The sequence below is a fragment of the Cardiocondyla obscurior genome, linkage group LG01, assembly GCF_019399895.1.
Source record: "Cardiocondyla obscurior isolate alpha-2009 linkage group LG01, Cobs3.1, whole genome shotgun sequence".
Classification (NCBI taxonomy): Eukaryota; Metazoa; Arthropoda; class Insecta; order Hymenoptera; family Formicidae; genus Cardiocondyla; species Cardiocondyla obscurior.
The window spans coordinates 2,897,789-2,924,264 of record NC_091864.1 but is presented as its reverse complement, the minus strand read 5'-3'; the positions used below and the strand labels follow the sequence as shown (position 1 = coordinate 2,924,264).

At 44.9% G+C, this 26,476-nt stretch overlaps 1 protein-coding gene across 3 annotated transcripts in view; it reads right to left on the bottom strand.

Annotated features, from left to right (window-relative positions):
* The window catches only part of LOC139103975 (uncharacterized), a 139,079-nt gene that overhangs the window by 17,971 nt on the left and 94,632 nt on the right, over positions 1–26,476 (bottom strand). For 2 of the 3 annotated variants that reach the window (XM_070659185.1, XM_070659176.1), the window contains 8 exons: positions 19,612–19,844; positions 16,472–16,652; positions 13,381–13,519; positions 11,611–12,562; positions 10,254–11,443; positions 8,603–8,884; positions 2,467–2,789; positions 2,057–2,367 (listed from right to left, as the gene is read on the bottom strand). In XM_070659185.1, coding sequence (XP_070515286.1) covers positions 2,057–2,367; positions 2,467–2,789; positions 8,603–8,884; positions 10,254–11,443; positions 11,611–12,562; positions 13,381–13,519; positions 16,472–16,652; positions 19,612–19,844 — 3,611 coding nt within the window. The remainder of the gene's footprint in view (positions 1–2,056; positions 2,368–2,466; positions 2,790–8,602; positions 8,885–10,253; positions 11,444–11,610; positions 12,563–13,380; positions 13,520–16,471; positions 16,653–19,611; positions 19,845–26,476) is intronic. The other variant, XM_070659194.1, reaches the window with a different exon arrangement.

Here is a 26,476-nt window from a genome sequence, read left to right as displayed (position 1 = left end):
TAGCACGAGGAATTCAGACGTCGCGTGTTTTTTCATCGATCTTGCGATTGATCTTTTAACGAAATGTTTTTAACGTTACAATGTAATAAATGTACCTTGGAAATTATCCTAATTACTCGATCAATGTTTAATTAAACAATTCACAACTATTTCTATTTTACTTTCAGGACTGTATCTACAGAATTTTGCCAGAAAAGAATGCTTGTTTTATTTTTAAAGAATTTATCATGCTTTATTTATAGCTTAATTCTGTTAATTATATTGAAAATTGAATAAAAATTAAAAAATAGTTATAGAAAATATTTTAACACATTGTCCTATGTCGGTAAGACTAAAATTTCAAGATAATTGAGTAAAGTTATCGACGATTGATGAAAGTCAACGGTCGGTAATTGTCTTTAGCAAGTAGCTTAAAAACATTTCGTATAAGCAATTATCTAAAGAAAAAAAAAAAAAAAACTATTAACTATGCAGTCCACGAGAGACTGCATATATTTAACATTCGTATATCGGCATAGTCATAAATAATTTTAAAAGTAAAATTCTACGCATAGCACTCTGGTGCAAGTTTCAACTACATGTTAGACATGCAGCTTATTTCTAAATCACACAAGTAATAAACTGATTGAAAGCGTTCCAGACAAATTTTATTAAGTATAAAAATTATGAGATTCAATAATTTCACGGGAAAGATACTGCAGAAATGTCGCATGCAACAGATAATATAACGTGTGTGAGTGTGAGTGCGTGAAATAAGTTATGTTTGAAAAGAGTGATGTAAGAAGGAAAAAATTTGCACGCACGAGTTAATAAAATGCTTTTTAAATTGTTGAAAAAAATTTGATTACTGTACGTATGCATTTCAATCAAGGGGTGGTATTGTCGAGTAATGGAGTGATGTTACGTATTTCACTTTTGTAAGTCTATTATCAATGCTAGTTGGGAGATTAGGTCAACATTAAGTGATTAACATACGCATAGACATAAATTAATTTCTCAATAATAATGTAGCAATAGTAAATTACTTAGAAGCAAGCATTCCAAGTTGTTAAAGAATGAGATAGCGTTAAATCAGTGGCACTGAAATGCCACGAAAGGTCACACACGATACAAGTCAGAACTCTTTCCACAGGTTACTTATCAAAGATTATGGACTTTCAAATAGCGAGATCTTTAGGAAACACGACGTAAGAGATTTGCCAAAGCGATAACGACAGTCGCGCAAAAAGTTAATTAACGAAACATATGAATTTTTGAAATATAAATATGAATTATAAAATAATTAAGTTCTTTTATATTATTATGTGCTTTATATTTATTTTTTTGAAATATATAAGATGTATTAAAAAAATGGCAAATTATTACAAATGAATTCATAATTATTGTAATTATTTTTTAACTTTTTTAAAGTAAATAAATTTTATTCTGCAATTTAATATCATAAAAAATATACTCTCAACGATATTCTTTAAATAGAAATTGCTTTTAACATAATAAAATATAGAAAAGCGACTGAGTTTAATATATTTTCTTTTTAAATTAAAATAAATTACTTTTATCATCCAATAAATTATTTTTTACAAACGACATTACGTAACGTTAATCATAAGCAATGCATAGTTAAACACAAATTGTCGCTTATCGCTTACAAAGTCTCTTTTTCACGACGACACTTGAAAATCACGTCCGCATTTGCGTTTCAAGTAACATTCTACGATCCACCAGCAATACTATTACGTGTAATATTACGAATACGTCAAAAGGTGATTCTTTAAAGTCTCAAATTAAAGTTTTACGTCCAAGGATCTTCACGTCATTTTTTTTTCTTTTAAACGCTTATCATCAGAAAAGCGTTTGACTGGTTATTGAATTCATAATAGCACTGCCGGGAAAGAAGCAAATGGAAAACCGGACCGTGAAAATCCATGTTAAACGCAAATGAGGCTCGTGAGTGTCCCAGGGTCGTCGACGACGTCGCGTTTTCCAACTATGCCACGCGCCGAACGTTCAGGCGTGGTGCTTTCTTTTTCTAACAGCGCGTATCCCCGGCGCTTACCTTTCTTGATGAGCAAGCTAGTGACCCTCCGTAGCGCCTCGCGAGTGCTGGAGGCGGAGCTGTGCTTACTTTGGCCGAAGTATTTGTTGGGCGTGATGTTCGTGGGTAGAGTCAGCGGCTTCCTCTGGTCCCCGGTGCTCGGCAGCCGTGCGTCATAGGCATTGTTCAACCGCTCGAGGTGTTCGATTGACGCCGGCCGCGGTTGATTCGCCTTCCGAGTGGGATACCATCCGCGATTCGGACCTCCCGCTAATCGGAGGAGCTCAGTGCCGATTATGGCCTGCTCTAAACCGGGATTGTTCCGCCGATAGCTAAAAGTGAAGCGGTTGTGATTAGTATGAGCTCCAGTAGCTTCTTATTGTAATTGTAAAAAAAAATGAATATTTTCTGATTAAATGAAAAATGCTTACCCGGTAGCTGTGGTTGGTGCGTACCAGCCGGGCTGTCGCCTCGACTGCGAAGGATTGCCGGCGTGCTGTGGCGTTCTGGGGATGTCGCTGCCTCTGGCGAACACCGGGGTTTCCGGTAAGGAACACGACGTCTGCATACCGGAACCAGTGCTGGTAACGACGCTGCCCACGGTGCCTACGCCGCCACCGCCGCCGCCGCCACCGCCACCACTGCTACCTCCGGAGGAGCACGGCTCCGCTGACGGAGAGTGCCTTTTCATGAACGGTCGTCGGCGGGACGGTCCAGGCAAATCGGTCGGCAGAGTTCTCCGTTCCACAGGCACCTAAAAGAAAAAAAAAGCATGAGCTTCAAGAACAAAACGCACAGAGACTTATAATAACATTTTAATCTCAGATTAATCTCATAATTAGAAAATTAAGAGATACTATCAGGATTGTTACGGATAATTGTGTTTCAAGAATAAGTATTCCACGGATCTTATCTTTAAAAAAAAAAAAAAAAGTTATGTTAGATCGAATCAAAATTTATTTTTACTTTTTCGCGATGCAGATTGGTTTTCTCGCTTCAATGCAACGTACAAAATATATACGTATGTATAAAACCAAAAATAAATAACGTTTAGTCACACAAAAGGAACAAGCGTGTCTTTATTTTTTAAAATGTATCTCGCCGAAGTATCTCACGATATAAAATAACGTGTTTATTTTAATCTTGGAAAAAAGTTTCTTCGATTTGCCGGATATTTTTATTTTAAAATACAAATGCAAAAAAAATACGTGCAGCTTCTCTTCCGTGTAAATATAAAGAAAATTTCATCACAAACATCAAATAGCGCGGATACGGATTTTTTAAAACAATAGGACAGCGCCCAGATGCGCGGGGAATAAAAAGAAAAACGTTTCGAAAATCTTGACAGCGATCTCCTCCGAGGATTCCTTTTTCTTTTAAAAAAAAACAATCGGCGAAGGTTTCGAGTCACGTATCGCACGTAATAAGTTGAAATTGATTGTTTCAAATTAAAATATCTAAACATACCAATTAATTAATGGCTTTCCTAAGAAGCAACGAAATTTCATACGCCACCGAGAACGTCGAAATAATTTTGCAGACGCGTGGATAATTAACAGACGGTAGTTACAGCGAGTTCGAATTTACCGGGGAAGAGAGCTGATCCTTTGAGTTGTTTCAGAGATTATTTCGCGACCACGTGCAACGCGCGGAGATTAATGGAATTAGCGTAAATGATGACTTCTCGACGAGCTTTCGCTGCCGCTGATATTGCACCACGAAGGAAAAGGCGCTAAAAAGTGAAAGGATTACAGAGGGCCCGGCCCTTCATCAAGGACGGTAAGAATCCCGCGCTCCCGGCCACAACCAAGCAAGACAGATAATTATTACGCTGTAAATCATTGTTATCGCGCCATTCGAGCAACGCCGTGGCGCGGCCGGAAAATCCTAGAAATTCAGCGGAAGGTCCGTCTCTCTCTTTCTCGCTCGAAACTTTTATTGCGCGACCGCCCGTGGCAACGATTAACAACTAAATGCACCGCGCTTTCCCGTCGTGAAAAATCTGCCGGGAGAGCATCGCGATGATGCATTACGCCGCCGTCGTAAAAGCAGAGGCCCGGCGATCCTTTAATGACGCACTCCGGAGGAGAGAAATCCGGCGGTAAGTTGAGAATCGGCGAAATTACATAAGGTTTAATTTAAAAAGTCGGCGAAACTCTCGCGAAAATCTCCAAATTCGTTAAAGACATCGTCCATTACCGGATTAGCTCTTCGAAGTACGGTGGTACTTACGCGAAACCATCTCTCGTAATTGAGGAAAAAAAGAAAAATACTCATCTTATTCATTAGACTTACTTAGACCTACTATTTACTTTTGAGAGCGATCTGATTTTCTTTCTTATTAATTTTTCATTAAATGATTTTCGCGTTGTTCAAGCGTATATGTATATGAAGAGTTTAAGATTCGAGGGATTATCGAGGGGAAGATCGAGCATTACGCGCGAAAATAAACGACAAAATCGTGTTGCATTTTAGAAAAGCGATCGGGGATATTCGCGTTCTCGAAATACGTTTCTCGATTCTCATAACGCGATTGAAGGGTGTATTCGATCGCAGGAATAATACGAGACGAAAGGGATAAAACGAGAACGGGGAGAAATCAAGTACGTTCCTTCTTCTTTCTTTTCATCTTTCAAGCCGTGGAGGATCCTTTTCAAGTTGCATAAAATATCCGTTTTCTTCCGATACACGGCGGGATATAACGCAGAAATAATTTGACTGCACTACGATGAATCTATGAATAATCGATTTGTCAAAGGTCTAGACTAACGTTTTAGCTCCTTAAAAAGAAAATTACGTTGCCGCGATACACGTTCGTGCAAACAGGAGGTTCTTGCAATATTTTTTTCATAGCCCTTTTAATTTTCAGCGTGGATTTTAGAGGGCCATGCTTGAAAACTTGAAGAGCTCGAACGGATTTTACCTTAATGGAAATTTTAAGTCGATATTTAGTTTTCGAAGCCGAGTATCTTGGTAATCAAGCAACGAATTAAAATTCCGTTCGAGTAGTTTATCTGAAATTAATGGAGAAATTCGGATCAATCGTTGATCATTATTCTTTTTTAATGATGAGGGGGGGAGGAGAGGCTTATCGAACGAAAAGATTTTATGGGTAAGAAAGATTTAATGTCCGCTTGGAGAAACCGAACTTTACGTGTATGTGGCGGTTTAAGAGTGTTCCCTAGAGCCGAGAAATGTGTTTTTAATGTAATATTGAGGCTCGGGCAGATGTAATCCCTATTTCGGGATTACAAGAATACGCGACCGCGGTCTTTTCGATCGTACTTCTGCATTGAAACATTTTATTCGAAAGCCGTATCAGAAAATCGGTCAGATCCCTCACTCCTCTCGGAGTGTCGATACGAGTTTCATTTTGAACTGCGCTCGAGCACCAGTTTCGAGAATGAGTCACTAAAAAAAAAAAAAAAAAAATTGCCAATATTCGTAGCCATATTACGATCGAATTTCGTGCTACCCACGGGTTACTCTCGAGGTTTTTTTTCCACCCCTTGATTTTTTTTTTTTTTTTTTTTTACGACAAGTTTCCGTTCCGAACGACTTCGTCAAGGGTGCACGCATAATACTGCAGTACCATATACATATACCATATATGGTAAGAAGGGAATTCTACGTAAGAAGAAGTGTAATTCCGCGATGTTTCTTTTCAAGATCCTTTCAAAATCGAGGATTTTCTCAAGGTACATTTTTATGCAACAAAATACGAGCACGTTGTAGAGCAGCTACCTTCGACGTCTCATCTGTTTTTTTTCTTTCTTTTTTTAAAGAAAGTTATTACAAGAATTAATGCCGATCAGATGAGAGTTCATAATTTACACCGGCGGAGTATAAAATATTAAAAAGGGTATTTAAACTAAGAAATAAAAGAATAAAATTTTAATGCTACAAGTATTTCAAAAAGCAAAGCAAGTATTGGAAGAACATTAAGTATATCAACCTAGAGTCTGGAAAGCTATTCCACTACTAAACTCCAGCTCGAATGCCACTCGTGGATTATTGCAAAAAAATCGTCCACTTCAACGATGAACGTCCGTCATTTCGATGATCGAGCACACGGCAATACCGTGGAAGGACCCCGTTGGCGATGACGTATCGACTCGATTGGGAAAATCAAATCGGATTTCATCGGACCTCGGCGGCTTCATCTTTCCGCGCAATGAATCTCGAGTGGGGGAATTGAATCAATTACGAAAACAATTAATTTTGCAAAACTAGAATGTCGCGAAGTATTTATGCTTCTAATAAAAATCTCAACTCTCGTTCTTATCATTTTCTGAACCACATCGATTGTCTTTCTGCTTTCAGTTCCGTCATTAAATATGCAAAAATAATTCTTTTCTACGTTCTCCTTTTATTTTCCCCCTTTTGCCACAAAATCTTTTACCTTCGTGTTCTCGAACACACGTAAAATAAAATAAAAAAACAGACGGATGATATGCAAAACGTTGCTGTAACGTTCGCGATAAAAAGTGCAAGACGATGATCGATCACAGAGGCAAAAGAATTTTAAACATCGGAAGCGGAATAAATCTTTGACATGTATGTGAGCCTGGGGTCGGGGAATCACGTTAGAAAATACGCTGTCGCAAGGGCATTTCAAAAGAAATCGACCGTATCCACGCGCATTTGAATATGTAACGAGTCGAAATCCGGTCGCGCATCACGAAGGTCTCTCCGCGACGGTTGCTTCTACATATCGGGCATGCTAATGATACGCGTCGTTGAAAGAGATGATGTAGGTAGGCAGCGCAAAGTCCAAACGCGGCTACGTAGCGACTTTAATGAAGAAAACGCGCAGGCGTTCCCGTCGAACGAGCTGAAGCGTATTTTATCATAAATCACGCACATCTTTCTTAATTTCGGGCGCTGCCTAGTATTTCGAAGTTGCGACGGGCTACGATACGGCGGGGCACGTGCGGCGACAAAAGCACTCGTCGCGTTTTCGGTATCTCCTTCACGATGACGCACCCACGTGTGACCGCCCGGCCGCCCTCGTTCGACGTTACTTTCCATTATGCCGAATGCGAACAGACGCGGACATTTTATTTATCGCGGGAATACGCTCGGATCCGCCGTTCACCGGCGTCCTTTCCTGGTTTCCCTTCACCTCCCTCGAGCGAAAAGGTCCGTCCCTCTTTTATTCATTCGCAGCATCCCGGCGGCTCGCGGAAAGAGCAAGACAATGCACGCGATGCACGACGAGAGGAACGGCTCGCTCTTTCTCTCTCTCTCTCTCTCTCCGTCTTTGTACGTTTACATTTGCCGCTTTTTCCGAGGGGTGCGCATGTCGCAGGGGAAAGGGCCTGTGACACGTTCGGAAAGGGTCCCGGAGGGAGAGGCGCATTGTCTCCGCGATGCGCAACCGATAACTGTGTAATCGCGACGACGTGAGGAATGACTTGTCGACACTGTCGATTTGTAATCCGTTTTGTATCTTGAATTAACGCGAGATAAACGATCGTGCTTTTAATTTGATTTATGATCCCTATATATTACTTCGCATTTATTTAGATTTTTTTCTTTTCTTTTTTTTTTTTCCTTGGAACGTAGAAAATTTCTTTTGCGAGGGACGTCTAGGGAACACGCCACGGAAGCTGCACGGAAATCGCCGTTCATCGGAATAATGCCGATGCACGAGCCAACAAGATGAGGGAAAATTAGCGAGGAGGTCGCAAAAGAGGACACTTATTTCCCAGAAGCGTCGTACGCGTACGCGATTTATGGCGAACTCGAGAGAGTCATCTCGTTCTTTATATTCTCCGCCTTTCATCCCGCCTTTGATCTAGTCTCCGGTGCGAAATATATCCCACCCCTTTGCCGTCCATTTCCGGTGTCGCGATACCGGTAGAAGGACGCGTATCGCCCGAGCCGATGCTCAAAGTAGATCGATTTGGTTTGCAAGATAGATCGCCTCAAGGATATCGATGTCGAGTTCTTATCGTCGTTTTAAGCGGGATATCTGACCCGACTTCAGTTTAGTAACGTTATACTTTAATTTTCTCTTATTAGAACCGTTCTCCGGAATTCTTTTTAAGAAAGATGGTAACTGTAAGAAGACACTAACCGTTTTAGTATTAAAAAAAAATTAAAAATAAAAAATAAAAAAACTAATAATAAAAAATGTAATTACATGTACGTCATGTAAAATAATGACTAATATGCGCAACAAAATAAATCAATAATATATAATAAAATTACATATTACATAATAGGATCGTGTATTAGTCGCACGTGCGCGTTGCGCAACGTAATTGATTAAAATTAATCACCGCTCGCGCTCAAATTCGGCGATATTGCGAATTATCCCCAATTTAGTCAAAATGCCGAGGACCGATATGTTATTACGCGATGCCGACGAGTCTATTTGAAGTAAAGAGACACCCGGAGAGCGCGCGTAACGCGTACGTATTTTTATTAACGCCCCCGGTTACGTATATAGCTTCGCCGTTGGCGTGCGAGACGAAATAAGAAGAACACGTCTGTTAATTCCCAGCGGGAGGACCATAGGCCTACGTTACGTCCCCGGATAAATATTTCACGCTAGCTCACCTCTCGCCTGGAATTATTGGTGGTCGGCGTGCGCCTCCCTCTGGTATAGCCGGCGTCCATGGACCTGGTGTTCAAGGAAGCCTGCTCCTTCGGGTCGATAACCGGCGGAACCCGATGAGGTGGCACCCGCGGCCTGTACTCCACGGTCCGGCTGCTGCCGTGACCCTTGGACTTCGGCGGTGTCATCACGGCGCTCTGGCCGATGTCCGAGCAGCTCTCCTCGTCAGCTTCCTCGACGGGTGAAGGCGGCAACGGGGGGAACTCCATCACGTCGACGTTCACCTATCAAAATTCACGGCGAGCTGCAGTCCGGAAGGCGAAACGGCACCGAGATCAAGAGACGGTGTCGATTTCACTCGATAAAATTGACTCGAGCCGATACACGCAATCCAGGTCGTGAATATTATATTACTTGAATTTTTAATAATACTACTGTGGCTTTCTTTCTTCGCAGATAGCTATTTATGATTTTATTATTTTAAACGGCGTAAAATAGCGGCATAAAAGTGTGTTTAAATAATCATTTAAATTATATATATAAAATTTTTTTTTTTTAATTGATATACTAATGGTCGAACTGTTGCGCGACAAATGACCGTGTTAATGATAAAAACAAATACTACAATCACGTAACGTTACCATGCGGAAGGTTTCCAAATCGAAAAATTTAATCTCGTATAGCTTTTGTAAACGTGGAAATGAAAATGTGTGAAGAAGATAATCCGCTGTTTACGCATCACTTGATAGTAACAAGCAAATGGCTTGTTTTAGCAACCTCGAAAATCGCTTCTGTCGTTGGTAGATTTGCCGAACGGATGTTTATTCAGCCTAGCGGGGCCCTGTACTATCTTCTCCGCGAGTTCTGATTTCTTCTCGTGCATCGGCGAGATACGTAAATGTAAATACATCGAGATTTAATTTCAGATTGGACGCGAGAAACTTCTAAAGCGCTGACAGATGCAAATTTTCATTGGAAACTAGCTCGACTCGGGACCTGTTAATCGATGAAGGGCCCTCGTGGAAGTATATGTAGGTATGAATGGCCATTCACTCGATGACTACTCAGCGAGCCTGTTAGATATTTTCATTGATGCAATGGATCAACAGGAGGCGGTTCACGATTTTATATGCCTTCGACAAGGCGAAAACAACCAACCCGGTCGTTTGTTACAATTTTATATTTTTCACACGTTTTAAATACGAGCTGGAGATATTAATAGACGCGTGATTCGACGTTAAAATGCACACTTTACATTATAAAAAATTAAAGCGCGAATTTAATTACGCGGGTATAAGCGGAAACTGATTCGCGGTCGCGAAACGGCCCACGCGCGATGGTTATCTTCAGTGCCTTCGCATTTCACGAAGAAAAATGCGGCGGTAGCCGCGGCATCGCTAATGGAATCCTATATTATAGAGGTAATACTGCCAATTTATAGACGGGGCGGCCTGCCTCGAGCTCAGCTGCTCGGCGTCGCGGCGCGCGTTCACCACCGGCCATGTATCTCCTCCCTTGCATTTTTCACGACCTAGATGCACCGTCTCGGTATGCCCTCGCCACACGGGCGAGACTCCATCTCCGTTTCGGGCTTTCGCGTTGGCATTTCAGTATTCGCAAAACATTCGAGATACGCGAAGTCATCGTTCTTACCTGGAACTCCGGATTCTTCGAGTCCTCCAGAATAGCGTCGATCACGTTCTCGATCTGCTTCTGATCGTTTTTGTGATTTTCAATACCATTCTGGCGCACCCGCCTACCGGACGAGTAGACGACGTCGCTGGTGCCGTTCAGTTTCTTGCGATCCGCAAAGTCCGCGTCCGAGCCGGCCTTCGATGTTTCGGAGTCGGAGCTGTACTGCTGTTGCTGCCTGCTGCGAATCTTGCTGTCGTAGGGGCCGTCAATCGTCAGGGGTTTCCGGGCGTCGTGTACCGGTGGAAAATCGGTTTCAAAACTATTCCGTTTCGAGCTCTGCTTCAAATCGCCGTTCCGCCAGCGCTTGCTCTCGCAGTAAGACTCGCTATTCTTCACGCTCTCGATTTCTTTGATCGCGTCGCTGACTTTCTCCAGTTGTCGACGATTTTCTTTCAGCGCCTTCTTCACGATCTGATCCTCTATCAGCAAGTTCACCGGGATCTTGGAGGCCAGCCGCTCGTCGCTCACCGCGCCCGCAAGTTTTTTCTTCGTTGCTTCAGCGAGCGCGCTGTTCGTCAACGACCTGCCGATATCCAGATCCCCCAGGTTCGGCGCAGTCGGAATACCGTTGCAGTCTCTCGATCGATCCAGACGGAGGCCCATCTGCTCGTCTTCGATCGGCGACGGGGGTAGCCGAGGTAGTTCGATGTTGTCGCGATCTTTGTCCTTGTCCGAGATGTCGGACGCCTCCTCTTCTTCCACGGTGATCTCCAGCTGAGCCCGATTGCTGGCGTCGTTGTTGATCGCGGGCATCGACACGACCCGGATGAGATCTGGCGGCGGCACCTGAATCGCAAATTCCGCCGGTGGCTCGTTCAGACCCTCCAGCTTTCCCTCCTTCAGCAGGCTCTTGATGTTGTCGAAAGTGCTCGAGTATCGCTTCACGTCCGATAATCGGTTTCCTTCCTCGCCGTTCTCAAAAGACAGACTTTTAGTCTTCGTCGGCGTCTTCGGTAAAACTTTGCGTTCCTTCTTGCGACCGCGTCGTATAACGTATGTACCGTTTTTTGTAAGATCCTGCGGTCGTATCTGGTCTAGATCGTTCGTAGACGAGTCCGAGTATGGAGAGATCAGATCGTCGTCGGTCGTCGACAGCCGCTGATCCTGCCAATCGTCGAAGTCGCGCAGTTTCGACGCCGAACCTACACCTGGAACACGGTCAACCGTATCTCGTGCGAATTTTGCCTTCCTTTCTTCTGTAATTTTCTTAACAAATGAGATAAAAATAAATTCTTTTGCCATTATTGTTAAAGACTTTGTTCTTCTGTTGTGTTAATAAAAAATAAGAAAAGCCCCCAAAAATTAAAAGACTTACTTGAGACATCGCTGCTCTTTCGCCGTCTCCTGCCGACAACTTTGGTGCTGCCAGGTGCGTACAGTGGATCATCCTCCAAAGATACCTCCCACGCAATAGAATGCCTCTTGCTGATGGGAGGCGGCGGTGGCAGGAGCTCCTCTAAAGAATCATCGGAAAAGCGTTCCTCTTCGGACTGCGTTCTAAAGTCGGCCGAGTTTCGTGCTGAGAAGTCCGAGTTACGCGTGGAAAACAAGTCGGAGTAGCGCTCCTCGGAACAACGGTCGGACGTGGGCGCGGAGAAACGTTCGCTCGAGTCCGCGCGCGGCAGCGCGAACGAAACGAAGTCGAGATTGCGGATGGAGAACGGCTCGGAGGTCGGCACCGACACGTGGTCGTTCGAGCTCGCGCTCGCGACCGCGATCGAGAAGTCCGAGTGGAAGCGCTCGTTCGACGTCGAGTTGGCGCGCGAGAAGTCCGACGAGTCGCAATTGGCGCGCATGGAGAAACGCTCGACGCTAACCGAGCTGGAACGCGGCATCGAGGACCGGCTCTCGGACTCGGAGTTCCTCGAGAACCGGCCCTCGCTCGAGTCCGAGTCGTGGCGGCTGCGTCGCGCCGACTCCTTGTCCGACCTGTTCATCAGCAGCCGGTCCTCCACGCTGCTCGACTTCATGATCTCGTTTTGCTGGCGCTGCTGCTTCCGTGGGTGGTGACTGCCGCGTTCGGGACTACCCTGCCGCTGGTACCCGCCACCCCCGTCCTCCAGGCATTCCTCCGAGGTACGGCGGCGCACCTCCCGGTGCTTTTCCACCGCGCTCGGATTCGTACGCGGTGGGATCCAGTTGAAGGACACCTTGCCGTCGTACGGCAGACTGCCGAATTTGCTCGGCGGGCTCGGCGGCTGGGCCAACCGCAACGACTCCACTGTTCCGTTCTCCCAACCGTACGGCCGCTGATGTCGGGTTTTCGGCTATAAAAATTCAACAAGTTATATACAATCTCATTGTCGCAAAAACCGCGCGAGAACACTTTGTCGCGTGTGACTTCGAGAAAGTTTTTTCCTTTTTCTACGAAAAAAAAAAAATTTTAATTACGCGCACGTTCTCTTCTTGCATTTTTACGTACTTAATTTCATTTAACGCTCGGTTACGTTTTCAGTCAAATACCACCGAGTTTAAGACGTCGTTTGAGTAAAACGTGCAGAAAATTAAGTGAGGTATAAAAGTCGGTTATTTATTGGGACATGAAATTACTGCGAAGCGAGTTTTATTTCTCGGCCTTTAACAAAAGTGATTTACTCGCGTTTGAACGAACGACGCGGCTCCCTTATTTAAAAGGTGGCACCCGTAAAAGCTCTTTATCATTTTAATCGCTTATAACTACGAAATTATCGACGTTCGCTTTCTTTTTTTTTTATTTCAGCAACACCGCGCGCAATTGCCGTATAAAGAAATCTGAAAACGGCCTACTAAATACGTTACAATTCGATCGTAAAATGTCCGGAAGGGTCGCGTGATTCTACGCGAAATTCTCGGCGGGATTATGCGGGAGTCTTCGATAGCTTGTAGACCCGGAGTGAACCGCTCGAATTGGCCGCATCAAACGCGGTGGTTTCGATTTTACGCGGCCGGGCTCGTAAACCGGTATCGTTACGGCGCACGCGGACGAGAAAGTCGCGAGATTACGAGCGCCGGGGCGCCAATCTGCGCTCCGTGCGATCGTACTCCGCGACCGGGCCCGAGAGCGGCGTTGTGAAAAGCGAGCGGAGAAAACGGAAAGGATACTCACGAGAGTAGTCTGCGTGGTAACGGCGTTCCCGTGGCGCATGCTATCCTCCATGGCCACCATCCACTGCTGCCGTCCGTTATTCCGCCGCTCGGCGGGCTGGCCGACGACGCTTCGCTTTGACGAGTTGCTCGGCGAAACCCTGCTTTCGACAAACGAGGCGATAATGAATGAAGGGGGGGGGAATTCAGGGTGAGAACGCATACGGGATTTGTCTGAAAATCGCCCTTCGGGGGTCTGAGCCCCTCGGTCTCATTTCATCGCCTTCAATGGGATTTGCATGGGCGGATACGGATCTGCTGTTGTTAAGTAGATGAATACGTATGCGATACTTTTGATATCTAATGGAACGAACGTAGCGAAATGCCGCGGTGAATTTAATCAGTCTCTTTAATGTCGGAAACATCGGAAATTCCGATAAGATAAAATTATTATTAATAGGTAATAATAATTTTGCTTCCTCGAAGCAAAACCTTTCTTAATTTTAATATCTAGCGTGGGATCTGGTGTCTTCGGTGTTAAAATTGTACCTCGTGGAAAAATAAAACCCAGAAACGATTACTCTCTTCTTTTTTTTTACTTGGAAACAAGAGTTTCGACGATATTCCGCGTGCGCCCGATCAGTTCGTGCGAACAAACCACGCGACAATTGCGATCTTTTTTTTTTCTTTTTTTCAACAACGGTTGTAAAGCCAAGCGTGACAATACCTCATCAAGATATTGCATAGGTCGTTTATTGCTCTCTAAAGGAGAGAAAAAGAGAGGGAGAGAGAGAGAGGAAGAGAGAATGAGTAAAGTTTTTTATCCTATTAACCCTCTTTCAAATATTTCCAAAGTTATCAAGTTGCCGAAGAAAAACGCATAAATTCTGACGACCTATGCTGGCTGAATACTGGAGCCAGAGAGCGGGTGGGTTAGAGAAGGGTAAAGAAACTTTCGAGAAGGGAATAGCGCAATAAATCTGGCGGAAACTTATCGTCACTCTCGCGTCGAACGGCCGATACCGTTTACGTTTTTCTCCCGCAAAGCCAATCATTCGGGTTCGATCGAGAAATACGGAAACAAAACTCGAAATTAAAAACTATTACATGGCGTTTTAAAACAAGTGTAGAAGCGACCCACACGTGGAACGTATAATTCGTCGCGATATTTAATATATGTAACATGGAGAGTGGGACTAGTTTTATTGACATTTGCTGACATTTGCGAGTCGAATACTTAATAACTTCCGTGTAACGTAATCACTTTTAAATAGAACCGCTTCCAAGTAATATCTCGTAAGTTCAACAGTTTTATTGCCATTTTCGAACATTTGCGTAATTAAAGTAATTTAGTTTAATAAAGTAAACATCTCGTTCAAAAAATTTTAGAAAAAAAAAAAAAAGAGAAAGAGAGAAAGAAATTTGATTTATGAGAAAAAGAAAAAAGGGCAAATAATTGTGGAAAAAGAAACCGAGTGCTATGTAAAGCCTTCGCGAATGCTTTTCGCGGAAAAACGAAAGCCCCTTTCGCGCGACACAAGTTTATCGCCGCGCAAAGGAAGAGTCGCGCTGATTTTCTTGCGTCGACGACGAGAACGGACGACGATTGCGACGAGAGGAACGTTTTGCTGGAATGACGGCCACTCCACCGAGAGAAGAGGTTTCCGCGGATAGAAGCGCGCAGTCCGCATCTCGAGGACGACGGAGAATGCTCGAATACTCTTCGCAGACTTGCGGAGACATTTCTCTCGTACTACAGAACGGGTAATAGGCGTGAAATGTGGTGATTAGGATCGACAGGTACAACGAGGACGTCGGCGTCGACAGCTTAAGGACTTCGTAGCTAACAACGACAGCTGCGGCTTCGATCAGCCCCCGAGATCCTGGAAGGATCCTTTGGGAATCTTTGAAAAATTGTATCCCTCGCCGTTGCAAGAATTTTTGTACAATTATAAATAAAGATAATAATAAAATATAAAGAGTTTCATATTTGATATCTTTATAATTTAATTTCCTTTTTCTTTTATCACAAGTTTCCGAATTAAAAAAAATATAAATAATATAAAAATAAAAAGATTTTTCAAAGTTATTCCGTTCTAAATTTAATTAACCAACCGGCAGCGTGGGAGCGTTTCATCGGCGCAAAAATAATAAAAAACAGAGAAAAAGCTGTCCACGTTTGTGACGGAACAAATAACCAGAAAAAAAAAAAATAAATAAAAAAAAATAAATAAAAGAAAAGAAAATTCTTCGAAACTTCTTCGGTTTTTAGATACACGGCGAGTTCAACAAAGGAACTAACTCTCAATGAAATCGATTCGATTGCTTTCTAAAGAAACGAGCGGAATGGTAACTACGAAGCGCGACGGCGCCGTCTTCGTCGTCGCTCCCGCCGCATCTCGTTCTTGTCGAGGAGAATGCAATCGGAGTTACGCGAAAGTAGTACGAATACGGGAAGACAGAGTTTAACTTCTGACCGTAGGGATACCGCCGGGAGTGTGTGGTAGTCTTCTAGTCCTGTTTGCGGCAATGGCGAACGCAGTTGGCCTCGACGCCTTAAGCGAAACGGCACCTGTTTCTAACGAAATGAACTTACGCCCGGAGCTAAAGCCGAGAATATGAAAAAGTTCGGAAAGTCGGGACGAAAGGGGCTTCTCATTACGAAAACGGAAGTTCGCCCTCGACCCTGAAAGCGTCGAAACGCGAATGAGGGGGACTTCGCGACCACGAAGACGACGGGCAGAAATTTAAATAAACCGTGGGTCTTTCACGAGTCTTCGCGACCGACGAGCAACTCCGTGAGTTATCGTCGCTTGATACGTGAGCGAAATTATTTACCGCCACGTGAGCTTTTCCGCCGAGGTATTCCACGCACGATCTCGCTCTTTAAATGTATTTCGAATCTGTGAAAGCGCAATTTGTAAATTTCTGCGTCGTTTCGAAGTAACGCGGTTTTAATAACGGGTTCTTGAACGATTCCCTTTTTTTTTTTTCGCTTTTTTTATATATTGCATAATTTCCGGTAATTAATCAGGTAGCAGTTGCATTAAGATTTCAAGGATCTAATCGATTTTAACGTCCTCGTATTATTATCCTGACTGTTTCATACTTACATCGGCAGAAGAGTCGAGATGATACGTTCGGCCTCTTCCGGAGGCGGAGGAAATTCCGGCGCGGAGACACCAGCGGAATCCTGCGGCTCCGGACAATCCGGAACCGGACGTAGTGCCACCAGCGCCATTTTCGCCTTCCGACCATTCATGCTCATGTAACCGTCGTCCTCGGATTGGTGTCCTGCCGGCATACGGATTTCACGTTAATAGCGAGAATATTTTCCCGAGGAGATGGGGGAGGGAGAAGGGGGAGACTTTCGAGACAGAGCAAAGAACGGAAGGGGTGCCCCCTTGCGAGAGAACCAAAGCGATTTAATCCGCCGAACTTTCACCTTATCCTAAACGCAACGTTTCCATTACGATCTCTCTCGGATAGTTTCCGAAATCGAGGCGGAATTGTATTACCCCGCCGACGTTCGGCACTTCGGTGATCTGGGAAATACGCCGCCGCGATAAAGTATCGCGGAGCACTGATATCCCCAAACTACCGAAAGCACTTCGCAGGAAGTGAATGGAAATCGATCCGGCTACTCCCCTGTCTGCCCCCCATGACTCTTCGACCCCATATTTTCGGAATCCCGGCGTTGAAAGCGTAAGATCACCGTTAATACGTTATATACGCGGGGAATAATGAATATTAGCCAGTCGGTTCCCGTAAAATGTTGCCGCGATTAAGAACGCGTTACCGATTCTTCTCTTTTCTTTTCTCTTTCTTTTTTTTTTTTTTTTTTCTTTTACGGCTGGAAGTGAAAAATCTGCTGTTAATCACCATCGTTCGCAGGTGCACCGGACCGAGCCGCTGTCGATAGAATGCCGATTTGAAATTTTCGTGGGGGCGCGCACCGAGAGTCCGGCTCTCTTTTTCCCTCCTCGCGAAGGTATATGCATGCTTTCACGCCGATTTTCCGCGAATTGAATGGCAGGCCGCCAAGTCGGCGGGTTTATATTGTACGTCCGTAGAAGCGTTTCGATGGAAATAAAGGGAAAATATGTATCCCCGGAGCTGAGGAAAACCGACGGCTCAGTTCGAAGATTCGAACACGTCCAACGATCCAGCATCCGATAGAACGCGGCTGCACTCGACGATAATCTTTTTCTTCCACTCCCTCCCCTACTTCTCCCGTAAAATGCGTTTTCTACAAGCTGTTTATACGCGCCTCTCTTCGAAGAAAAGCACATGGTTCCGCCGGAGTGTCTGTTTTATAAAAATTTTCCACGAATTGCCGCGGTAAAGTTGCGACAATTAAATTTTATTCTTAATAGATACGTAACGAAGAACTGATAAATTTTAAATAAATTATAAAGTGTTTAAAAGTCATTTAAAAATTAAATTCTATTTAAAAAAATAACTACTCGGTAATTATTATTAAAAAAAAAAAAAATTAATAGCCAATAAGTCTAAGATTTTAAATAAATTCTACGCTTGTGCGCTCAGCTTGGAAATAAAAATCAAACAAGAAGTCGCGCGCGTATTCAGAGTCGCAGTATTTCTCATCGCGAACACGGAGGATCCTGCGATCGCGAGTCGGCGTACACGGGACTGTTGGAAAGTTAAATATCTTAGTCAGGGTGACGAGTTAAATCACGTAAATCGCGTACTGTGGAACTCACAAGCGCGGGAACACTTCGCCGCCCGTTCTCGCGGCGCCGGCGGTTCGTACGACTTTTCGCGACAACTCGCGCGCGCGGCACGAGAACTTCGCGCTTCAAACGCGAGACCAGATATCTTTAAAGGGGAGGCGGAAATAGCGTGCAAAGTTCCAGAAAGAGGCGTACTCGGTTGTCACCGGGAATTTACTATCTTCACCCTGTCGATATAAAGCGGTGGTGCTTCTACTCGGCTCGCCTCTTTCTCGAATTCCCGGCGGAGATGCCTCTTCGGCGAAAATTTGTCGCGAGGCGATCATTTGTCGCGATTCCACCTTATTTTCCCGTATGAGAAACCTGAGGATTTTCATCGACGAGAACGTTCTTTCGCGGCGCAAATCCGAGATTAATTTTTCACAAACGGACTAATGAAACGCGCTGCATCTGTTAATGATTTGACAATTATCCGCTGCTGAGCGAGCGACGTTTATTACTCAAAAGTAATACGTTACAAAATTGCAGAAAGTGCGTATAATTAAATTTGTTAACAATCTAACGCGATCGCCGCTGACGCTACGCGGCTTGGTATCTATATTCGATTCTAGATCGTACTGTGAGAGTGCGATAATAAAATTGTAGAACTTGTATATACGGAAAAAAGAAATTTGTAAAATTAACATGAAAGTACGTGCTAAATAGGCCCGGATACAATACACCGGATAAAAAATTGAAGCTGGTTTGCCAGTTCGTAGTATTTTCCGCGCTCTATCTGTTTCATAACGAATATTTGGATTAAAAAAAAAAAAACAAAAAAAAAAACGAAACTAATTCTCGCCGTCAGAACTGTCAGTTCGCTGGCGTGTGTACTCGAGATGATATTGATTCCAGCGGCAATCAGATCTCGATCAATTCTACCGAAAAATGTTCGGTTCCGCGACGTCGCGTCGCGCGAGAATGAAGACGAGTACCGACGATTTGCGCGAAAAAGGATATCCCTCCGTTACGTTTGAAGGGGATTAACAATTTACAATCCGTTTTCTATTGCAGCATGGGATTAGAATCTAGAGTCCTCGCGACGAGCCGTGGTTCCCGAGGGAACGAGAAGGCTCCGTTACCTCCCGTAACGGGTACCGCAGAATTCCAAGACCGACGAGGCGCCCGCGGGCAGTTGAAGCTACAAAGATGTTCAGCGATACTCGAGCAAACGAAGATACAAGAGCGACGTTATAACCGTCTACGACAGTCAAAGCCCAACTGGTTTGCGATGTTAGACAGAAAAGCTTCTAGGCGGCTCTTAAGACCGAGACGAATGTTCGTTATCCGCGAGTTTTAATTATAAATGTCCCTCGCATCGACGCACGACGGCGTCGAGGCAGGCTTTATCAGTCTTTCTCGGTTATCATTAATGTCCCCGGATGGAATTAATATCGAAACGGATAGGGCTTCGGAGAAGCGTTCTTCGCGCGTCGGTTGATCGCGCAAAGCGAATACGTATCGGTCGTTCCGCGAGGATATAAGAAACGCGACGTTAAATGAGAAAAAGAGGGTACTACCTAAGGATGGACTCTCGTCGTCGGGCGTGAGGCCAATACTCGGCTCCGTGCTGCTGCCGCAGTCTCCGACGCCTCCGCCGCTTCCGCTCCCGACGCAGCCTCCGCCGCTGCCACCGCCGTCGCCGCCTCCGCCGCCACCGCCACCTCCGCCACCTTCGCCCTCCGCGTCGTGCTCGTCGTACTCTGAGAGCACCTTGTCCAACAGCTCGATCGATCGTTGCACATCGTCACCTCTGGAACAAACGTAACGTTTGATTCTATAGAGATTATAACTGCTCTGTAAATAGCGGGGACAATTGCGATCCCAAAAAGGGAGAGACGGCCGCACGGTGATCCTCACGAGGAGAGTCGCGAGGGCGAAACGAGGCCGTGGGCTCGCCATGCGTCTATCCCAACTCGATGAAACTGTGCCGTGGGCACATAGCTAAATAAACCGCGACGTCCTACTTATAAAAATTGCGTAGAAGCTTCGCGGATACGTTTTAGTTAAATTTGAAAAATTATGGTGTTTCTTATTTTTTATTTTATTTTTTTTTAACCTCCTCTCGCTCTACCCTCTTTCATCGGGTCGACATAAATCATCGCTATCGCCGGCAAAGTTACCGTGTCACCTGCGCACCCTTATCTCATTATGGTCTGGTACCTAGTGCGCGCGGCCCACTTTCATAAACGATAACCGATAAACACCCCGATAATTTTACACGGGCGCAAAACTATTTTTCCAGGGGAGAGAGAGGGAGGTCAGTTAAAAGGCTCCGGTTTAATTAAAAAGAGAATATGGGTCACGTTAATTCTCGAATGTGCGCGTTGCGAAACAATCGCGTAGCTTTAAATTAAAACAGCGGGTACAGGGTGGGTCCAGTCATCGCGACTTCCGCTTGCGCCGCGCGAGAAATATTCAGGGGCGCCCTCGACTAGAATTTATCGCCGACTTTTGTACTCGCTGGGATTATCGAGGTTGTCGTACGGAATTCGCAGTAGCGCGAACAGATAATGAATAAAAAAAAAATTCTCTCCTCTTCCTCTCCCTAGAGTTATTTAACGAAGGTAAAAAGAATTTTCTTCAGCCGGTGGTTTCTGGATTAGTTTATCGGAGTCGCCGCGGGGGTGATATGCCTCGAGATCGAGGATCGACGTGGCGATGAGAGGCGAACATACGCGGGGACGAGCGAAGGCAACGGTTTAGCAAACTTCGTTACCACGTTACGTTCGTTGGGCGGATCCTATTTTATCCGGCACGGTGTATACGGGACGTTCATCGTGAATTACTGCACAGAATCGATTATCCAACACGGCACATTAATCTTTCTTACTTAATTCACCCGCCGATAGACTTTTCGCGGTCGAGCGATAAAAAAGGGCGTATCTCCGACTAGAGGAAAAGATTTTCCTATTAATGCGAAAGAAGAAAAAAAGGAAAAAAAAAAAAAAGAAAGAAAGAACGAAAGAAAAAAAAGATTACTTTCTGTAGATCGAGCAAGTTCGATGTTATTCGTTATGAATTTTTCACATGAGAAAGATAACTCTCTTTACATAAATATTCACATATTAAATTACATAGATTATAAATGTTCGCGTGACTTTATGCTCGTTTTAAAAAATCGATTACAAACTGTCTTAACAAAATTAAGTCTATTTTTATACCCCGCGCGTGAGAATTTAACGTTTAGATTAAGTTGGCCGAATCGAAACGCGAAATCTCGAAGCCTGATAAGGACGTGACCGTCCTTCTTTTTACACCTGAAGTGTGCGACTTATCGCACGTAGTCACCCGGAGGTAAATGAGAAATCTACTATCTGTACTGGTTTCCCAAAAGCTTGTCGTTATCAGCGCGCGCTGAAGACTCCTCGAGAAGCAAACGAACCGGGACGTCGTCGATAACGCTTCGAGTTTGAAGCTACGTTACATTCTTCCGGGTCATCGGTTGTTACATCGGAGCCACGATGACCTCGGCGGCACCGTCTACTGCGCGGCGCCGATAACCGAGCGTTTAATTAGGCGCGACGCTATCGGGGATGGCGCGAATAGGGACGGATGAGCGAAGTCGCGAGGCAATTCAAACCCCCGTCGCAATGCGGTCCTCGGCCGACCGAGCTGTAATCACGATTGTTAATTACTACGGAAACACGACAACGATCTATTCATCATCTACTGTCCGTCTAGGAATCTGATACACATAAGAAAGAGAAGAAGGGGAGATCGAGCTTAACCAATAAAAAAAAAAGGTAGCAGATATATTTTTTTAACGCTTCTCTAAAATTTTAATTTTTTTTTTTTTTTTTTTAACGTATCTTTAATTAAAAACTCGATACTGTATTTATTTAAATAATTAAATTAAGTCTCTGCGATAATTTCTACATTTTACGTTAGATACCTTTTCCTTGTGTTTAGTCTTTCCTCTCTTCTTCATTATTTTTCTTTTAAATTGCGTAGATCCAGACAGTAATCAAGAAGGGAAAAAAAAAAAAAAAAAAAAACGTTCGTCGTCGGCTGCTTTTCTTAGCTCATTACGCCTGGCCTTGAGAATGAAACGCACCGATTTTTCGGGACAAAGAGACGCGGGGCGAATTCTTTGTGCAGGGTTAATATCCCAAGGAGTAACTCTACCGTATGATAATCGTCGTGGTCGCAAATTAATGAAAGAGATGAATGCTGCCGATTGATCTTTCCTGAATGCAGGCCTGAATGCTAGTCTCTTGACAAGACTGCGAGTAGATATACTACAGCTATATAGATATTAATTTCGCTTTCGTAAAAATAAAAAAAAATATATATATATATCTGCAATAATTATCGGAAATACTTAATTAAAGAAAACTAATACAATAAGCAAATGTTCAAAATGCAGTTTACCTTAATTAAAATAAAAAAATTAAAAAAAAATAAAAAAAGAATACACATATATTTGAACGATAAAAGCATCGTAGTGACGTATCGCAAATTCTTTCCATTTATCTACGAGTTAAATCGTCCGATCACCTGGCAAACGCGCGGCTAAGGAAACCTCCGCGAGATATCTAAAAAGACCTTCGAAAGACGTCGGCAGATTAGGACGTCTTCTTTGACATCTCTGGACCGTCGCGTCTTACAAACGGCAAAGAGCTTCCGCTCGCTCGAATGACAAACCGTTGTCATTTATCTTTCCCACTTTCGTCGGTTCGCCTCCGACAGAACCGCCGGACGGAGTCTGAAGAAAATTCCCTGAAACTCGACGGACAAATAACATTGCGCCGACGGCGAGCTCGTTAAACGCCCGTTTTTCAAGCTCGTCCGCCGCGAGACGGCCGGCCTCGACCGCCGACGGGTGAAGCGGGTTTAATATGCCGAGCCGTACTTGCGAAAGTTTGCCTACGCCACGTAACAAAGGGTTGAAATCCGCCGCCGCCTTTCTTCCATCTCGCCGTGTCACCTCGCGATTCCGGGAAAATTTTCGTGGAGCCGACTGATCTCTTTCATGCGATTCATAATCCGAAATTATAATTGGTCGCGAAAAGAAGTCCAGCTTTCTTTTCTTTTCTTTCTCTCTCTTTTTTTTTTTTTTTTTTATTTTTTTACAACGCGAGGAAAAGAGTTTAAGTATATATTAGATTTTATATCGCCTTGAGTAAATGGACCTTCCGTCATAATTGTCATTCAAGCACGCTTCCACGCGGGACAGCTGTTTTCTCTCGCAATAGCAACACCTGGTGCATATATAAACGTTTATTCAAGTTTGCCGGAGAACGGATATTGATTTTTTCAGGGCTATCGCTATTGTTTCGTACTCGTCAGAAAATTGTCTTCACCAACGCGGAAAGTATTTCGGCTGACTTATGCAAGGGTGCTTTCTTCCTGCCCTCCCCCCCCTCTCTTTTCCCCCCCTCCCGTCGTTCTTCGTCGTGCTATTTCAAGTTTTCCTTGAAATGTTTCGCGATATTCACCGCGAATGACTCGAGCACTTAGGCGGGGACGTTTGTCGAGCATAATCCCGTCTCCTCGGAATCGAAATCTTTTCTCAAGATTGGGTGTACAATGTGGCAGGCGTCCTTAAACGCGGGCTCCTCGAGGCATCTTTCGCGGAGTATACGCGGCGGAGAATCAATACTTTCCTTGAACTCTGCAAGTCGGTAAACATCGTACGTGTGAGATGGCGGTACGTGTGTGAGAGAGCTTGCGCTCGCCGCTTAAAGGGAGAGAGGACAGTTTCCGGAACGTGTCGCGAATCGCAAAGACCCTCGAGGTGATATCTGCGCGAGTGGGGCGGAAAGGAAAATTTGAATTGCGCCAGAGTCAACCGAGCGGCGGACGTAAACTCGAACGTGTACTGTAACTTTTCGCGCGGCGGTGCGCTCCGCCGTGTCGGCAAAACATCGGAACAAGTATATGCGAATGAAGATACAATTGCCCAATTTCCATTCGAGTCCGGTCGAGGAACTGTGCGGGATCACTGTCGGCACCCCCGGGTCTGAATATCGTTTCGCGACACTCCGCCGCGCTCAGATCCTTCTCCCATTCTTCGCCGCGGACGAGCGAGGATCCGCGGGCACGGGCGTCCCGTAGCTTTCGTAAAGGGCGACACACGACGTTTCCTCGCGCCGTAGAAATCGAGCGACCGGCACCAGCGAGGCATCGGTTAGGTGAGGCGACCGTGTAATCTATAGCGGCCAGGTGTATCGATTATCTTGTGACCCGATTCCGACTGGATATCGAGTTCCTGGGTTGGCATATAGAATTGCCGCGTCCCACCGCTGCACGCACTCATACGCGTGCGCCGCCAGGTATGGACTGTTCCACGTGCAAGGGTGGAGATGCCTGGGAAGTCGCGCCGTTCTCCACGCGTTCAGCCCGGATATGCGCGCCCGAAGAGCACAACAAAGCTTTCTTTCTTTGTGCTTTTGTATTATTTTTTTTTTCGTTTTCTTTTTCTATTTCCTTTTTCTTTTTTCTTTTTCTTTAATTATCGAATATTCCAAATAATATTTACGTGCGCTCGCGTATATATCGCGTGCAAATAAACGGCTCGAAAAATTACTTGTTCGCTTGCTTCCATGCATGCAGCTTTTACAAAATGCACAAAATGCATTAGGAACGAAAGCGGAATAAACGTATGATCGACTCGTGAATTAACATTCTACGTTTAAAAATTTATTGTAGCTTTTATACCGCGTGCAAATTTCCTAATTTAATTATGCCAGGAACGCGCGAAAGATCTCGATGACAGTAATTCATTAGAGGCGCCTCAGCGTTTTTTAATTGCGCGACTCCCGCGAGCTATAAATTCGTTCGGTATTAATTCGCGCTACGGTGAAACGTAAATTCTTGCGGCTGAACGTGACGCCTATATATTTCGTCAGTATTCGCGTGCATTTTCTTCAAACTAAAAGAATAAAAGACCTTTAAGGTGAAGCGATCGATATTTATTGGCGAGATATCACCGACGATTTTTCGCGAAACGTCTCCAAGTTAATAGCCCTCGGCTGCATTTTATTACCGAGACAAGAACTGTCCGTTCAGGTGACCCGTGGAACCTAAACCCCCCCGTATCGGGACTCGCCAAACGATACCTCACGTGCGTGCAAGGGTCTCGCCTGACAAACTCATACCCACACCAGCCGTATCGTATGGCGCGGAGTTACGCCGGCGAGCTTCAAGACCGCCTCCTTCGTGCACGACGATATCGCAAGCTGGCGAAGGGGGAGAGAAAAGAAAAAGCAATAAGCAGCCCACGTCGTTGCGTATTTACGATAGGGAGGCGACTGTCCATCCGCGATAACCGCGCGCCCCATCCCGTATTCCATTTCTGTCGATAGTCGCGCGACGACCCACACTAATATCGCCGTACGCGAACCTAATCCCTTATTTCGCTCCGGTTGCAGCTGCACGATATAACTTTACGGCCGCTCTGTCGATCGCGAACGGGAATGCCAATCGTCGGAATTTCGTACGGGCTAATGGATCGTGACGCTCGCTACCCGTCGATTGGCCTTTCACGCGAAAGCCACGGCGACGTCGTCCCGCATTGAACGGACCCCTCCCTTCCCTCCTCCCCTCTCCACCCACCACCCGAGGCTTTTTACGACCGTCCGTAATATTCGAAAATATTTGGACGGCAAACGTTATCCTTTCATTCCGTCCGACGTTACCCGCTTCAAGCTCGCGCCACCGCGAATGCGAACGAGACATTCCGGGGGCCTTCGTCTCGGGCGAAATTAAAGTTCGAGAAATGTCAGCTCGGGCTTATTCATCTCCGAGGAATTGCCGCGATACTCGATAAATATTACGCGGCTCGCGACGAAATATGCCGTGTCAAGACGCCCGTTTGAACTCTCGCGGAGAAAGGATTTTCTTATTAAACATTTTTGTGGAAAGTGGAAAGTCGCGGCGCGTTTGTAAAGATATTTAAAATAAACGCCGATTAATGTTTCAGCTTCGAAATTTTATACTCGCGGGACCGTGACTGCGATAAGCGTATCAAGGCCAATGAGATCTGCGGGGTCACCATTTTTATGCATAATTACCCTCCCCCCACTCAGATTTTCCCGGGAATACCAGATTTTGCACATTTTCCGGCTTTTTCCACATAATAGAGATCCCGCCGAGATATAATCGATGATGCATGGTCGGGAGGGCCGCCTGCGTAATACGGGAATATACCTGCAGCTTTAAACCAGATTCGTGCTGAGGGACGTGCAATAATAATGCCATTAGCCGGGATACCGTGCAGCCGGAATAGTTTGGGTGCGCAAAAAGAAATCATCTCATTAGTCAGAAGGCGGGATACGTTCTCAGCTTATGTCGGGGCCGAGTTAGAAGCCCGTCGGCTATTGAACTCTGCCGCGGTCGCGTATCCGCGTATCCCGGGTGACGTGTATGCAGAAACACGAC